The sequence below is a fragment of the Erythrolamprus reginae genome, chromosome 9, assembly GCF_031021105.1.
Source record: "Erythrolamprus reginae isolate rEryReg1 chromosome 9, rEryReg1.hap1, whole genome shotgun sequence".
In the NCBI taxonomy this organism is placed as follows: Eukaryota; Metazoa; Chordata; class Lepidosauria; order Squamata; family Dipsadidae; genus Erythrolamprus; species Erythrolamprus reginae.
In genome coordinates, this window is record NC_091958.1 from 53,183,345 (window position 1) to 53,200,252 (window position 16,908).

At 42.4% G+C, this 16,908-nt stretch overlaps 1 protein-coding gene across 3 annotated transcripts in view; it reads left to right on the forward strand.

Annotated features, from left to right (window-relative positions):
• Positions 1-16,908, forward strand: part of TNRC18 (trinucleotide repeat containing 18) — a 91,953-nt gene that overhangs the window by 59,233 nt on the left and 15,812 nt on the right. For all 3 annotated transcript variants that reach the window (XM_070761307.1, XM_070761305.1, XM_070761306.1), the window contains exons 16-22: positions 7,879-8,124; positions 9,080-9,513; positions 11,135-11,317; positions 14,588-14,729; positions 14,937-15,054; positions 15,319-15,394; positions 15,821-15,929. In XM_070761307.1, coding sequence (XP_070617408.1) covers positions 7,879-8,124; positions 9,080-9,513; positions 11,135-11,317; positions 14,588-14,729; positions 14,937-15,054; positions 15,319-15,394; positions 15,821-15,929 — 1,308 coding nt within the window. The remainder of the gene's footprint in view (positions 1-7,878; positions 8,125-9,079; positions 9,514-11,134; positions 11,318-14,587; positions 14,730-14,936; positions 15,055-15,318; positions 15,395-15,820; positions 15,930-16,908) is intronic.

Genomic DNA, 16,908 nt, shown 5'->3' on the forward strand with positions numbered 1-16,908 from the left:
TGGACAAAAAAATTCTCTCTCTTCCTCCCTTTCGCTCTATTTCTCTCTCCCTCTTTTCTCCCTTCCTTCCTCTTTCTTTCTCTCTCTCCATCCTTCTTTCTTTCTCTTCCTTCCTCTCTTTTTTGCTCTCTTTCTCTCTCCCTCTCTACCTCCCTCTATGTCTTTCTCTCTCTCTCCTTCCCTCCCTCTTTCTCTCTCTCTCTTGCTTTCTCTCTTTCTCTCTCTCTTGCTTTCTTTCTCTTGTTCTCTTTCTCTCTCTCTTGCTTTCTCTCTCTCTCTTGTTCTCTTTCTCTCTCTCTTGCTCTTTCGCTCTCTCTCTTGCTTTCTTTCTCTCTCTGAGCTTTGCGGCACACCTGACCATGTCCCATGGCACACTAGTGTGCCGCGGCACACTGGTTGAAAAACACTGCCATAGAAGACTATTTTTGGGTAGCTTATGATTGATCCACCCGTCTTACCTAATACGCCAACAAATCTTGTTCGGGTCACACGATCGTTTTGTTCCTGATCAGTGTGTCCCAGTCTCTTTTTTTCACACACAAAACACATTCACTATTTTCTATTTCTTTTCGTTTTTTCTTTCTTTTTTTAAAAAAGAGAAAACATCATTTCGTGTTGCCATCGCTGTTAAATGTGGCTTATTTTTTCCCCCTTTCCAAAAGTTACTTTTGGCATGTGCTTAGAGGGCGTGGGAGAGAGGAACTGTGTAAATTAGGATACCTGTTGTGTGGGTGTGTGCCCCTCCTCCCCTTCCCAACCCCCCCCCCCCCCCCCGAAATGTTTGTACTACAATTTTTGGTACCGAGCTTTTTATTAAAAATATCCACTTTGTTTTTAACTAAAAACCGTCTGCCTTGTCTCTCTCTCTCTTGCTGTTGTTTCTTCAGGTAGCTTGATGCTTCACCCCATCTCGCTGTCTCACCTCATTCCCAAAAGATTTAGGGGAAAACAAGAACAACCACCAAAAAAAAAAAAAGCAATTAACAAAAATTGTGATGCATTTCCTATTATTCAAATATCCCTGGCTTCAATTCTCTACTTTGTAGGAAGAAACAAACAAATCTTTTATCAGCTGATCTCGTTTTTCCTTTAAAAAAAACCGAGCGCAGCTTCGTAGGTTGTGCGTAAATTATTGTGGAGTGGGTTGGGCTGTTTGTATACATACTGTTGCATTTATACACTGCGCAAAAAAAATAAAGGGAACACTCAAAGAACACATCCTAGATCTGAATGAATGAAATATTCTCACTGAGTACTTTGTTCTGTACAAAATTGAATGTGCAAATTGATTGTCAACCAGTGTTGCCAACAAGTGGACGGTTTGATTTCACAGAAGTTTGATTTACTTGGAGTTATATTGCGTTGTTTAAGGGTTCCCTTTATTTTTTTGAGCAGTATAGATATATTTTATTTTTTACAAATGGCTTTTTGGTTTTGCCAAAGACACACACTCATACACACACACACACACACACACACAAACTCATTATGCTCCGAAACCTTAATGGTTTTCAATTCCAGCCTTTTTCATCTCTCCTCTCGAATTAATTCAACTCGAAAACAAACAAATGATAGATTTCAGACAACCAGCTTACGAAGAGCAAAAAGGATGACTAAAGGGGATTTAATACTACACAGAGAGAGAATTTATCTGCTGAGTATAACTCCGCATTGGCAACAGGTAGTAAACACTGAGTTGCATTCAATTGCCCAGACTCTACCCTGCAAAGAACTATGAGGTCGTTAAAAGATGATAAAGGAGAAGAATGCAATTCTATTTGTTATTGGGTTTTTTTTTGCTAGATCCGCTCTTCAGGTTTGCAAGAAAAAAAAGGCCAAGTTTCTAAGAAGATCCTTTCTCCATCCTCCTACCCAACACAATAGAAGAGAGAGAGGAATAAAAAGAGAGAGGGAAAGAGGAAATAAGGCAGTATAAGAAATAAAGACAGGCTGAACTTTGTTCTCCTATCTGTAGGCTAACAAAGAGATGGGTTCCTATCAGCTAAGTATCCTATCTGTCACCTTTGTTGCTCTCCTCTCCTTTCCTGAAATATGTGCACTTCAGTTAGTTACGGTAGATGGAGGAATGTAGTAGTAATTACTAACAATCCCCCCTCTAAAAAATTGAATTATTTGCATCCTGGAGCTCAACTACTGATTTGATAGACCTAGCCTTGGTGTTTATTTGCAACTCCGAGTTACTTTTTTGTCACTGTGGGATTTTTGGGGGGATATTATCAACATTAATTTTACTGTTTGAAGAGATCCTTATGGGAGGGAGAAGCCGATCTCGGTTAAGGCTTGGAAGCCAAGCATGTCTTCACTTTGAGTAGACCGACAATGATAAAATCTCCTGGATTTTTACTAACCATTTCATCGGCTGCTCTTTGTCTCAATGGACAAAGTGACCCTGGAGAACGTCTCCAACGGAGGAAATAAATAAATGAAACTAAACAAACTCCAGAAACTCTGTTCTTGAAGAGAAGGATCGAGGGAGAGAAAAGGTTAGACCTCAACGAAAGCCTTTCTAGCTGATCGATCGATTGATTTCAAATTTATTGGCCGCCCAACTGAAATACAGCGTAGGCTTAGCTGAATACAAGCCCCCTTGAATTCCATGACATTGCTTTCTAAGTAACTGGGACATCTGAACTCTGCGATGCTATTGTTTTGACTCTCAAGGACCCCAAAATTGAGTGTATGTGTACGTGTCTGAATAGACACACACACACACAAACACACATGAACACACACACAGCTAGGATGCTATTTTTGCCTTTTTTTGACCTCATTTGGATAACACTTCCCTTTTTTGTTTGGACATCTTCAAATTTTGCTTTCTTTGAGCCTCAACCCATTTCGCCTTGAAAATTAAGGGTCGGCGAGAGCCCCAATCGATAAAAAAATTTCCAATCCTATGTGCACAAGCGGGGGTCTGGCTCTGTGGGAGGGGGTGGCATAAGAAGGGTGGGTGGGTGGGAGAAAGTGAATCATGCAAAAAAAAAAAAAAAAAGATCCGTGCAGAAATATACATATACATATTTTCTTTGGAGTTTGTTTTAAGGGATATTTGTGTAATAGCTTTGCTAATGCCTTTCCCTGATTTTTTTTCCTTTTTTTTTTTTTTTTTTTTACTAAAACCATTAATAACCTCAGCTTTTCCAGCTTGCTTTCGCTCTCCTTGCAGCTGCTTGGCTCAACTTTTCTCATGATGCTTTGAGTGTCTCTGTCGCTTTGTTGCATTTGCTCCTCCCGCCTCCACAGCTCCGCAAAAACCAAACAACCCCCCAAAATATCTCTCAGCCTTATCATGTAGGTAGGCAAAATTAGCTTTCTCTCTTTCCTCTCCTCTGTTTAAAAAAAAAAAAAGCTTTGGCAATTTTTGCAACGATGGAACGATGTTGGAGTTTCCACCTGGGGTTGAAGGACCAAGGAAGGAGGGTGGGACACTGGAGAAGACATTTTGACATCCTTTCCGGGAGTTTCAAAAATGAATGGGGGTGGACCAAGGCAGGGGTAGGCAAAATTGGCTCTCCTACGACTTGTGGACTTCAACTCCCAGAATTCCTGAGCCAATCATGCCAGCTCAGGAATTCTGGGAGTTGAAGTCCACATGTCACAAAAGAGCCATCTTTGCCTACCCCTGGACCCCAAGGGATTGCCAGGCATCATCAACAAACTGGATTCATCCATGGCACATTCTTCTTCATCTTCCCAATCTTGATTTAAGGGGAAGGGGGATTCTGAGATGGGAGATGTCTGAGTGGAGTGGCCCCCTTGTCCCTCCCATTTTACTTTTGGGACTCCTGAACAGGAAAGGCCGTTGGCTCTCGACTGCAGAAGGGTGTTTGCTGTTCCTGCTACCTACAAGGAAGATGTTTACCATCGCAAGCTAAAACGGACCATGCATAATTATTTTGCACATTAGTTATTAAGAGCTATGGTGGCGCAGTGGTTAGACGGCAGTATTGCAGGCTGCTTCTGCTGGCTGCCAGCATTTTGGCAGTTTGATCCTAACCAGCTCCAGGTCGACTCAGCCTTCCATCCTACCGAGGTGGGTCAAATGAGGACCCAGATTGTTGGAAGCAAGGGGCTGACTCCGTATTTATTTATTTATTTTATTTATTATTTAGATTTGTATGCCGCCCCTCTCCGAAGACTCGGGGCGGCTCACAACAAGATAGAACAAATCATAAATAATCCAAATAACTTTAAAATATTTAAAGATTTAAAAGAACCCCATATACTAACAGACACACACACAAGCATACCATGTATAAAATTGAACATACTGCTTAGAGGGGGCTGGAAAGCAGTATATAAGTGCTATTGCAATTTTTTGGCAAAACACACTCTAATTCTCCCCACCCCCTTGAGATTCTGTTGTGGTTTTTTTTTTCCCTGGAGAAGGCTATTTGCAAACCTTTCCCCCCTTTGCAAAGTTCTCTAGAATGGATCGAAGAAGAAGAGACCCATCCTCCAGAACATTTTAACAATCATTTTTTAAAAAAAGAAAAAGAAAGAAAGGTGTAATCCTGAGGATAAGTAGCAGAGATCGAGTAAACCCTCTTCTGGCGTCACTGCTGCGAAAACGCCTCCGAGAAAAAGCCACAATGTCTTTGCTTTTTTTTGCAAAAACTCCTGTCCAATTCTGCAATGAAAGGTAAAACGGTGGGAATTTGAACAGGTCGAGGCGAATCAGATGTGGAGGTCAACAGCTGTCTCAAATCTGCCTGCCTCCTAAGCTTTCTAGGTTTGTCTGCAACATTTATGATAATTGTGCTGTGTTTGGTCTCATGTATAAGTGTTAAATATATATATATGTATGCGTATATATTTAACGATGCTGAATTAATCTTCAATGTGCTGCTTTTTTTTTTTGCTACCTGCTATTCTTCTGTCATTCTTGAGCCATGCTTTTTCCAGTCATCCTGTTGCCTTATGTAGTAATTTAACAAATGTCTGTCTGCTGTTTAACCGAAGTATTATTTTCTTTATTTATTTAAAAAAATTATTGCTGAGTTTTGAAGCCTGAATCGAAACTACCGCAAGAATATCTGACCTTCTGTTCCAACCGGGGCAATTTATTCCATCCATGGCTACCTGTAACAGATTGCATGCCAAATTACCTCCCTGGAATCTTGATCCATGTCCGAGTTTTCAATCCTTTAAACCAAAAGGTTACTAGTCCTCATGGGTCAAGGGTGGGAGATCATTCCTTTTGGGCTCGGAGGGAAATTTTGGCAGTCGATCTCTCTCTTCCGATGAAACCAAAAATGGCTTGTGTGAACGATGCAACTCAATCAGGAAAAAGATATAGCTAACTTTGTTTTTTTTTTCCTGGATGGATTCCTCTCCATCAGAAAAATAAAATAAATACAGTTGCTACACAAATCTCAACTGCCAAGAAAAGAATTGTTGCATGTGATTTATGAACGTATGGTTTTTCTTAAAAATTCCTGTTATTTATTTATTTATTTTAAAAAATGCAATTATGTAGCTTAGCAAAAGGTGTCCAAGTTGAAGTCCAAAATATTTGGACTTCAACTCCCAGAATTCCCCAGCCAGTATTCGCTGGCTGGGGAATTCTGGGAGTTGAAGTCCAGATATCTTCAAGTTACCAAGGTTGGGAATCACTGTCCTAGAGAGAGAAGGAAGATGTTAAAATGCGTCAGCTCAAGTACATTCCTTTAATGCAATGCACAGAGCTTTAAACGGACCCAAATACATTTATGGAAATGTTAGCCATGTTGTAAAAAAAAAAAAGCAATAAATATCATGTTGCAGATACAAAGGGTTGTTAAATCCCAGAAGAGATCTGTCAGGTCAGTTTCATTGTGTTGCCTAAAACTGATGTACTGTCGTGGGTTTTGCTAGTAGTGTTAAAATTCCCCTAGCTCAGAATAGCTCATTTCTATTACAGTGGTACCTCTACCTCTACTTATGAACTTTTCTTAATAAGAACCCAGTGCTCAAGATTTTTTTTTTGCTTCTTCTCAAGAACCATTTTCCACTTACAAACCCGAGCCTCCGAAACTGTAACTGGAAAAGGCAGGGAGAAGCCTCCGTGGGGCCTCTCTAGGAATCTCCTGGGAGGAAATAGGGCCGGAAAAGGCAGGGAGAAGCCTCCGTGGAGCCTCTCTCGGAATATCCTGGGAGGAAACAGGGACGGAAAAAGGTGGGGAGAAGCCTCCGTGGGGCCTCTCTCGGAATCTCCTGGGAGGAAACAGAGCTGGAAAAAGGTGGGGAGAAGCCTCCGTGGGGCCTCTCGGAATCTCCTGGGAGGAAACAGGGCCGGAAAAAGGTGGGGAGAAGCCTCCGTGGGGCCTCTCTAGGAATCTCCTGGGAGGAAACAGGGCCGGGAAAGGCGGGGAGAAGCCTCCATGGGGCCTCTAGGAATCTCCTGGGAGGAAACAGGGCCTCCACCCTCCCTGTGGTTTCCCCAATCGCACGCATTCTTTGCTTTTACCTTGATTCCTATTGGAAAAATGGCTTCCTTTTACAAACTTTTCTACTTAAGGACCTGGTCAAATTAAGTTTGTAAGTAGAGGTACCACTGTACTAAGAAAGGAGAGTATTTGTGGCAGAGGGTTAAAACTGTGGGGTCCTTAATTCTCTTTGAGCTTCGTGGTTTCCTTGCAGAAATTTCATTACTCAATTGGATACCAGTACAGTAAACCAGAGCCTAATCAAATAACCATCCAGGATTCCCTTGTTAGGATAAGCATACCCTAACACTGATGATGTTACCTAGTTAGGTAATAAAGCGTCTGCAAGAAACCCAGCAATCTCAGCCCCAAAGACAGCAATCCTGTTGGATCCTGGCTAATTTTTGTAAGCCGTTATTCCCAAATGTCATCCTTCCTTGATTAGTTTGGTTCAACCACATTTTGAAACGAGTTAAGTAGTTCTGAAGCTATTCCAATGAGATAAAGCAGGAAGTGTTATTACTTTCATGAAAGATGTCCCAGCTGTTTTGTGTATGTGTGTATGGTTGTTGTTGGTTTGTTGAAAGAAAGGAGGAAAAAGTTTCCAAGAGTTCATTGTTGATCACCGACTTGAGGATTATGGGACTTGAAGTCCAGAACATCAAAGAGGTCCCAGTTTGGAGAAGATTATCTCTGGCTAAAAAAACCCAAAAACCATTCTTCTCCGTTGGGAAACAACAATCCCTCTCTATATTTTGAAAGCTGAGTTTGGTATCAGTTGTATCATTTGGCAGGGTTTTATTTTATGGGCATGTTCTGGAGACCTAGGGTCCAAAGAACTTATCTCCTGTTTTTGCAACTGTCAAGAAGTTGTAGATCCTTACGTTCTGGTCTTCTAAAAAGAAACCAGAGTTGTTTCCCGAAGGAGAACTTCTCAATATAACCGCTTTTCTCCTTTTGTATGAAACCTTGGAAAGATTACAGTTTTGTGCCTGACAAGCCTTTGTAGAATTGTGTTCTTGAGAACTGAGATGGCTTCCAACCTAGTTGGAAAGATCTTACTCTGTATCATCCATGGGTTTTGAGGGCCAGTGATAGGTCAACAGCTTTTGTTGTGATGGGTCCCTGGGAAGGAAGGACAACTGAAGGAGGTTGTCTTCATTCTCATTGTCTTCTGCAAAGACACCTCCTTTTGCTGAGAATCTTCTCATGGCAGGACTTGGAGTCTGGAGTGCAAAAACGATGGGGTTTTTTGTAGTCAGGAAAAGGCACATGGAACGGTCTTGAGATCCACTGGGGTAAATATATGGTCTGATTTAATAATAATAATAATTAATAATAATTTATTAGATTTGTATGCCGCCCCTCTCCGAGGACTCGGGGCGGCTCACAACAATAATTTGAAACCCGGTTGCAGGTTTATGAGAGTTTTTCATCTTCTCACCTTCAGATTCTAGCTCGGAAGATGAGGAGGAGGAAGAAGATGATGATGAAGATGAAGAAGAAATGGAAGGCTATGGGGCAGCAGTCAATGAGAGGCTTTCCCCATCAGCTTTGGATGAAAGTGGCTTGGGCCTCTTGGCCAGATTTGCAGCCAGTGCCATCCCAAGTCCCATCATTGTGCCTTCAGTGTCCCTCGTCCAGCTGGAGGCCAAACAGAAAGCGAAGAAGAAGGAAGAAAGGCAAAGCCTGTTGGGTATGTTGGCCATTGTGCAGTGGGTGATGACCCGATTGGCGTAGGGTTAGTTGAAGAAAGGCAAAGCTTATTGGGTATGTTGGCCATTGTGGTTGGCCATTCAAACAGTCTACCCTACTATGGGGCAAGACTAATCTTAAGCCGAGACCAAGACCAAAATATGGATGTCCACCTCTATGCATGGGTCTTCTTTCTTTCTTTCCTTCTTTCCTTCTTTCCTTCCTTCCTTCCTCCTCCTCCTGCTCCTTCTCCTCATCCTACTCCCCCTTCTCCCTCTCCCCTCTTCCTCCCTCCTTCCCTTCCTTCTCCTCCTCCTTTCCCTTCCTCTTCCTCCTCCTCCTTCCTCTTCCTCTCCCTTCTCCCTCCCTCTCTCCCTTCCTTCTCCTCCTTTCCCTTCCTCCTCCTCCTCCTCTACTAAGTGGTTTTGGAATGGGAGGGGTCATTTTCCATGGGAAGACGGATGACGTGACACCTTGCAACCCTTTCCCCAAATCCATCCTTTGAAAAGAGAGCCATTTCGCCCATCCTTCCCTCTTCTCTGGCTCCCTCCCAGAATTCCCAACAGCCCCATGGAAGCTGTAGTCTGGACACCTTTGGAAAGGAAATCATGTGCTTTGGAAGAGAAGGGAAAGGCCAGGGTGAGAAGCAGGGGGTTTCCAAGAGGTGGAACTGAGGAGGGAGAGAGTTTCAGGGACCAGAAGGGGATTTCCATGGGGAAACCGAGGCACAGCCAAACCTTCCGAAAGGAGGTGGGGATAATCCTTAGCTCTTGCGTCCAATTCTGACAATTTCTGCTCTTCATTTAAAGTGTCTTGAAGTTGCCAAATCCAAATCCATTTCTTTTTGCAATTTTCACGCACGGAAACCAGTAATGGAGTCCCTCAAGTTCATCCTGGTCAATATTTCACGGGGTGGTTCCTTTAGTTGACAGATCATTTTTTAATTCCACCTCTAGGGACCGAGTTTGAATATACGGACTCTGAAAGCGATGTGAAGATCCGGAAGAAGTCTCCAGCGGGTTTACTCCATGGGAAGAAAGGATCCCTAGACCAAGGTCCATCCACCAGCGCCATGGAGATCTCCACAGGCAACACCTTGGACAAGGCCAAGTTGGCGGCCGAGAAGAGCCGGAAGCTGAAGAAATTCAGGTCACCCAAAGACCTGAGTTTCGAATTCGGGCTGGAGGTCAATGACGACGACCCTTGGAATCGGCGACGGAGTGAACGGATCTTTCTTCACGACGCGACCACTTCAGCTGGCTTGGCCTCCACCGCCTCAGCCAGTTCAATCCCAGTTTCCAAAAATGGGCGTTGCCTGAAAGGGGGAAACCTTCTGAGCTCCAAGAAGGAAGGGAACAGCAAGGGGAAGGAGAGGAAAGAACTGAGCAAGGTAGGAACCGGAGTGAGTGGGTGGGTGGGTGGGTGGTTGAGAGCAGTGAGGTTGGTAGGAGGTGGGATTTTCTGGCCCTCTGGACTTCTGTTCTTTGACCTTGGAAAAAGATGACCCCCCAAATGGGAAGCATATAATAATAATAATAGTAATAGTAATAATAGTAATAGTAATAATAGTAATAATAATAGATAGATAGATGCATAGATGATAGATAGATAGATAGATAGATACATAGATAGATAGATAAATAGATACATAGATGATAGATACATAGATACATAGATACATAGATGATTGATAGATAGATAGATAGATAGATAGATAGATAGATACATAGATGATAGATACATAGATGATAGATAGATAGATAGATAAATACTGTAGATAGATAGATAGATAGATAGATAGATAGATAGATAGATAGATACTGTAGATAGATAGATACTGTAGATAGATAAATAGATAGATAGATAGATGATAGATAGATAGATAGATACTGTAGATAGATAGATACTGTAGATAGATAGATAGATAGATAGATAGATAGATAGATAGATAGATAGATAGATAGATAGATAGATAGATAGATAGATAGATTTCCCTGAGCAGGGGGGACTATAAATCTAAATAATAATAATATTATTACTTATACTAATAAGACTAATACTAATACATACTACTACTAATAATAGTAATACTACTAATAATAACAAGAACAACAACAACATCAGTACTACTACTACTACTACTACTAATAATAATAATAATAATAATAATAATAATAATAATAATAATCTGTCTGTCTCTAACATGGTCTTTCATGGAGAAAATGTTCTTTTAATTTTTCCTGCCTCATGGTCCTTGGCACGCTGGGCGCAGTGCCAAAGTATCTCAGTAGATATTTGAAAACTATCGGAATTGGCAAAATCTCCATCAGTCAATTGCAAAAGGCCGCTTGACTGGGATCGGCAAACATAATTCACCCCTACATCACGCAGTCCTAGGTGCTTGGGAAGCGCTCGACTGGTGATGAAATACGAAATCCAGCATAGTGATCTCGTTTGCTGTGTTGAATTCACATAATCATCATAATAATGATGATGATAATGATAATGATAATGATAATAATAATAATAATAATAATAATAATAATAATAATAATAATAGTGAGGCAGGAAAAATTAAAAGAACATTTTCTCCATGAAAGACCATGTTAGAGACAGATGGGTATGGAGCAAAAATCCTTCCTTCCTTCCTTCCTTCCTTCCTTCCTTCCTTCCTTCCTTCCTTCCTTCCTTCCTTCCTTCCTTCCTCTCTCTTCCCCTCCCTCCCTTCTGATGTCCATGTACTCCTTCCCTCTCTCCCTCATTTCTATCTCCTTCCTTCCTTCGTTCCTTCCTTCGTTCCTTTTTCTTCCTTTCTCTCTCTCTCCTTCCTTCATCTCTTCTTTCTCTCTCTCTCTCCCTCCCTTCTCATATCCATCTCCTTCCTTCCTTCTTCCTTCCTTCTTTTTCTTTCTTTCTCTCCCCTTCCTTCCTTCCCTTTTCTCCCTCCCCCCCCCTCTCTCTCCAAGCCAACAGTCTGTGATCCTCTCTTTTTCTCCTTTTTTATCTCGCAGAAGAAGAAAAACAAAGAAGGCACCTCCTGCTCTTCCGTTGGTTCATCCTCTTCTTCCTCCTCTTTGCTTTCTCCTCTGGCCATCACTGGCTCCCTGCCGGATCTGCGTGCCAGCTTGACCAGCTCTTTGACCTCCAACAAGAAGAACAAGGGCAAAGCTAAGACTAAAGAGGCGAAGAAGGAGGTGAGAATCGGGGCCAGCAAGAAAAGGGCCCTCACCCCATTTCTGCCCTCTGCATGTTCCCTCCAACAAAGCAGGAACGTTGTGCTAGACCTGAATCCCAGGAAGACACCTGTAACCATTAGGTCACATGGTCATTCTAGCCTTTCTATGCAGAATTAAGGTTTGCTAATTAACCATTTCAGGTATAAATTAGGCCTGGATTATATAGAATTGTACCTGAGGAAAAACAAGTAGGATGCTTGGCTGCATAGCTAGAGGTATAACAAGCAGGAAGAGGGAGATTGTGATCCCCTTATATAGAGCGCTGGTGAGACCACATTTGGAATAATACTGTGTCCAGTTCTGGAGACCTCACCTACAAAAAGATATTGACAAAATTGAACGGGTCCAAAGACGGGCTACAAGAATGGTGGAAGGTCTTAAGCATAAAACGTATCAGGAAAGACTTCATGAACTCAATCTGTAGAGTCTGGAGGACAGAAGGGAAAGGGGGGGACATGATCAAAACATTTAAATATGTTAAAGGGTTAAATAAGGTTCAGGAGGGAAGTGTTTTTAATAGGAAAGTGAACACAAGAACAAGGGGACACAATCTGAAGTTAGTTGGGGGAAAGATCAAAAGCCACATGAGAAAATATTATTTTACTGAAAGAGTAGTAGATCCTTGGAACAAACTTCCAGCAGACGTGGTAGGTAAATCCACAGTAACTGAATTTAAACATGCCTGGGATAAACATAGAACCATCCTAAGATAAAATACAGAAAATAGTATAAGGGCAGACTAGATGGACCATGAGGTCTTTTTCTGCCATCAATCTTCTATGTTTCTCTCTTATTTTGTACACATTTGTTATGCCAGGCTTCACGTTACGAGCCCCAATTAAGTCCAAAGTATAAATTCAAACACACACGGTTGTAAAGTAAACAAAGAGTCAGTTTATCAACAAGAAAATATTGTACACACACACTTTAAACCAGCCCAAAGTGCTCTCCCACAAACCACGAGCCTGGAATGCTGTGAAAAATAAAAACAAAAGCAGAGCAGATAAAAGGCAGCTGTGAAGATGTCACAGCCACCCCCCTTCAAGAGTCCTCAAGCTGTACTTAACTGTGAATTGTTCAAAAAAGTCCTTGTAAATCCTGAAGCAGTTCAAAAGCAAACCACACTTCTCTCTCACCAAATGGATAATCTCCCATGCACGCTCTCAACCACGCTGGCAATTTATCAGCCGCCCCATTAGCCTAATTGCCCCAGCCACAGCTGTTCTCCCTTATTTTCTATAATACTTGCGCAGTTGTTCCCTCCTTGTCATAAACCTGCGCCTGCGAGCATCTATGAATCCCTCCTCTTCTGAGTCTAATGACGATGATGACTCACTAATGGGGTAATTAGCTAATGGGCTGCCTGTAACTACCCCATCATCTGATCCAGCTTCACTCCCAGAATCTTCCCTTCCAAAATCTTCCCTTGACACAGAAGCTTCACTGTCCGAAGCTGTTGGCACTAAAACCAGTCTCTGATAATAGAATAGATGAATAGAATAGAATTTTTAATTGGCCAAGTGTGATTGGACACACAAGGAATTTGTCTTGGTGCAGATGCTCTCAGCGTACATAAAATAAAATATACATTTGTCAAGAATCATGTGGTACAACACTTAATGATTGTCATAGGGGTCAAATAAGCAATGAAGAAGCAATATTAATAAAAATCTTAGGATATAAGCAACAAGTTACAGTCATACAGTCAACATGGGAGGAAATGGGTGAAAGGAATGATGAGAAAAACTAGTAGAATAGAAGTGCAGATGTAGTAGAAAGTCTGACAGTGTTGAGGGAATTATTTGTTTAGTAGAGTGATGGCATTAGGAAAAAAACTGTTCTTGTGTCTAGTTGTCTTGGTGTGCAGGGCTCTGTAGCGATGTTTTGAGGGTAGGAGTTGAAACAATTTGTGTCTAGGATGTGAGGGGTCAGTAAATATTTTCCCCGCCCTCTTTTTGACTCGTGCAGTATACAGGTCCTCAATGGAAGGCAGGTTGGCATAACGTGAGGATTCTCTCAAATCAACCCCTACAGTCATTGGAGCAGGACCTGGCCCAGAGCCAACCACAACAACATTATTCAGATTTCATTTCATCCTCTAGCTCAATGTTTCCCAACCTTGGTAACTTGAAGATATCTGGATTTCAACTCCCAGAATTCCCCAGCCAGCGAATGCTGGCTGGAGAATTCTGGGAGTTGAAGTCCAGATATCTTCAAGTTGCCAAGGTTGGGAAACACTGCTCTAGCTTAACCTTTGCTCAGTTGTAGACTCTTTGGCTTGGCAAAATCTCTTCTGTAGAGTGGTATTACTACCTCCTGAGTCTTGGAGTGTATCCCCCGTTGATGCAGCTCAAGATTGTGTTGGATTTTTTTAGCTGCCACTGGACATTGATTGATTGATTGATTGATTGATTGATTGGATTTGTATGCCGCCCCTCTCCGGAGACTCGGGGCAACTAACAGCAGTAATAAAACAGCATATAATAATAATCCAATACTAAAAACAATTAAAAACCCATTATTATAAAAACCAAACATACATACAGACATACCATGCATAAAATTGTAAAGGCCTAGGGGGAAAGAATATCTCAGTTCCCCCATGCCTGGCAGCAGAGGTGGGTTTTAAGTAGCTGACGAAAGGCAAGGAGGGTGGGGGCAATTCTAATCTCTGGGGGGAGTTGGTTCCAGAGGGCCGGGGCCGCCACAGAGAAGGCTCTTCCCCTGGGTCCAGCCAAGTGGCATTGTTTAGTTGATGGGACCCGGAGAAGACCCACTCTGTGGGGCCTAACTGGTCGCTGGGATTCGTGCAGCAGAAGGTGGTCCCTGAGATAACCTGGCCCGGTGCCATGAAGGGCTTTATAGGTCATAACCAACACTTTGAATTGTGACCGGAAACTGATCAGCAACCAATGCAGATTGCAGAGTGTTGGTGTAACAGGGGCATATTTGGGAAAGCCCATGATTGCTCTCGCAGCTGCATTGTTGGCTCATATTTAATCAGTTAGCTACCAAGCCTCTGAGATCTGTTGAGTGTGGATTCTCCCAGTTTGTATGCTCCCAATATTTGGGTGTAGCAATAATGGGGAGCAGAAGGAAAGGATGAAAGGAGAAGGAGCCTTAGCTACCCTCTGCTGTGGGCACCAGAAGAAGGCTGAGGCTTCACCTCCACCCAGTTGATGGATTCTGAAGTGGGCAAGTAAAATAATAAACCTGGTTTCGTTGCAGAACCGAGGGAAAGGAGGAGCGGTGAGCAAACTTATGGAAAGCATGGCCGCCGAGGAAGACTTTGAGCCCAACCAGGACAGCAGCTTCTCCGAGGATGAGAACATACCCTTGAACCTCCTTATGGAAAGACCCCTGACTCCAGGTGAGTAGATATGATGGTGTGTGAGAGACAAGGACCTTGGCAGAGGGGAAATCTCCATTCCCTCCCCACTCCAGGGGAAGGATACTGCAAAATTCCTATTCCCATCGCATTCCTGGGGGAAGGATAGGGTATGTGAAAAAGACCTTGGGAGAGGGAAGAAAGGACGGAAGCGCCTAGTCCATATTCTCATCTCTGGTTCACTTACAGCTCCTCGTTCTTGCATCATTGACAAAGATGAACTGAAGGATGGCCTGAAGGTCCTTATCCCCATGGATGACAAGTTACTCTACGCCGGGCACGTCAAGACCGTTCATTCTCCTGATATGTAAGCACAAGAGTTTCTCCATCTTAGTTCCTGTGGCTCTACTGAAGAATCTGATATTTTTAAATCATATATATATGTGGGTGTGGGTTGGGTGTGGGTGTGGGTGTCTCAGATGGTTTTTTTTTTGCTGAATTTGAAAATTAAGGGAGACTAGGATAGATCTATTTCGGCCTTATTTTGGCCTCATCAGCTAGCCATACCCACTGGGACTTGAACCTGCAACCTTTGCCTTGTAAATATATGTTGCTGTTGTCCTTTTTTCAGATACCGAGTTGTTGTGGAAGGGGAGCGAGGAAACCGGCCTCACATTTACTGCTTGGAACAGTTGCTGCAGGAAGCGGTAAGTCGGTTGTCTTTGTAGTTAATAGTACGTGAGAATGAACGAAGGAGACGGGGAAGAGATGCTGCTTAGGGAATGTTCTGTCTGGGTCACTCCGGAAGCTATGACCAACCCAAAAAGACTTGTGGACCTCAGCTCCCAGAATTCCTGAGCCCGTCATGCTACTAGCTCAGGAATTCTGGGAGTTGAAGTCCACATGTCATAGAAGAGCCAACTTTGCCTACCCCTGGTGTAGAGAGTGTCCCGATTGAGCAGCGAGTTGGATTTGAAGACGCCTTCTAGCTGTCTTCTGATTGATTGAATATAACTCAGACTTCTCTTCCTTAGAGAATGTTCTAGTGGAGATGGCGGCTGATGTAGTGCCTCTTTTACCGCCGTCATTGCCAATTGTCCATTCTTCAGCTCTTGAATCTTCTTCCCATTCAGATCATCGATGTGAAACCCCCTTCTGTGCAGTTCCTACCAGAAGGAGCACGCATAGCTGCCTATTGGAGCCAACAGTACCGATGCCTCTACCCTGGGACGGTTGTCCGAGGTAGGTCCACCCTCCCTCAATTCATTCCTGGGACAGGATATGTCATCCAGGAAACCTTGGCCTTCTCCCAAGTTTCAATTTAGTATCAGAGCCCTGTTGGATACGAATGTCCAGAAAATTCACATTTGAAAGCAAGTGGTTAGGAAGCGGATAGATGCCCGAATGGTCAACCAGGAACTCTGGAACCAACGTAGATAAATAATGAAGACAATTCAGCAGGAACAGGTTTAATTGATTTTACTCTTCAGTGTATTAAAAAAAATACTTCCTTTCATTTTCTTCTGTTTACAGAATATTTTATTTTATTTATTTTATTTTATTTATTTATTTTGTCCAATAGACAATGAAGGTTTTAGTGGATATATATCTATATACACATAGTAAAATACATGATGAAGGTTAGAGAGGAGATACTCATAGTAAAATATATCTAAGAAAGAATAGAAAAGAAGATATAGTAATAGAACGTATCAATGAAAGAATAGAAGAGGAGATATAGGAATGAAAGAAAGGTATAGGAGATATAGGAGAGCAATAGGACAGGGGACGGAAGGCACTCTAGTGCACTTGTACTCGCCCCTTACTGACCTCTTAGGAATCTGGATAGGTCAACCGTGGATAATCTAAGGGTAAAGTGTTGGGGGTTTGGGGATGACACTATGGAGTTCGGTAATGAGTTCCACGCTTCGACAACTCGGTTACTGAAGTCATATTTTTTACAGTCAAGTTTGGAGCTGTTAATATTAAGTTTAAATCTGTTGTGTGCTCTTGTGTTGTTGTGGCTGAAACTGAGGTAGTCGCCGACAGGCAGGACATTGCATCATATGATCTTGTGATATACTTCACTTTAACTATGTACATGAAGATATAACAAACCTTACTTACAAGTAGCTATTATATTAACTCTGGTTTAATTGTCTTACCACCAGTACACAACTCAATCTTAATGCTTCAATCAGACCACAACCTAAACCATCAA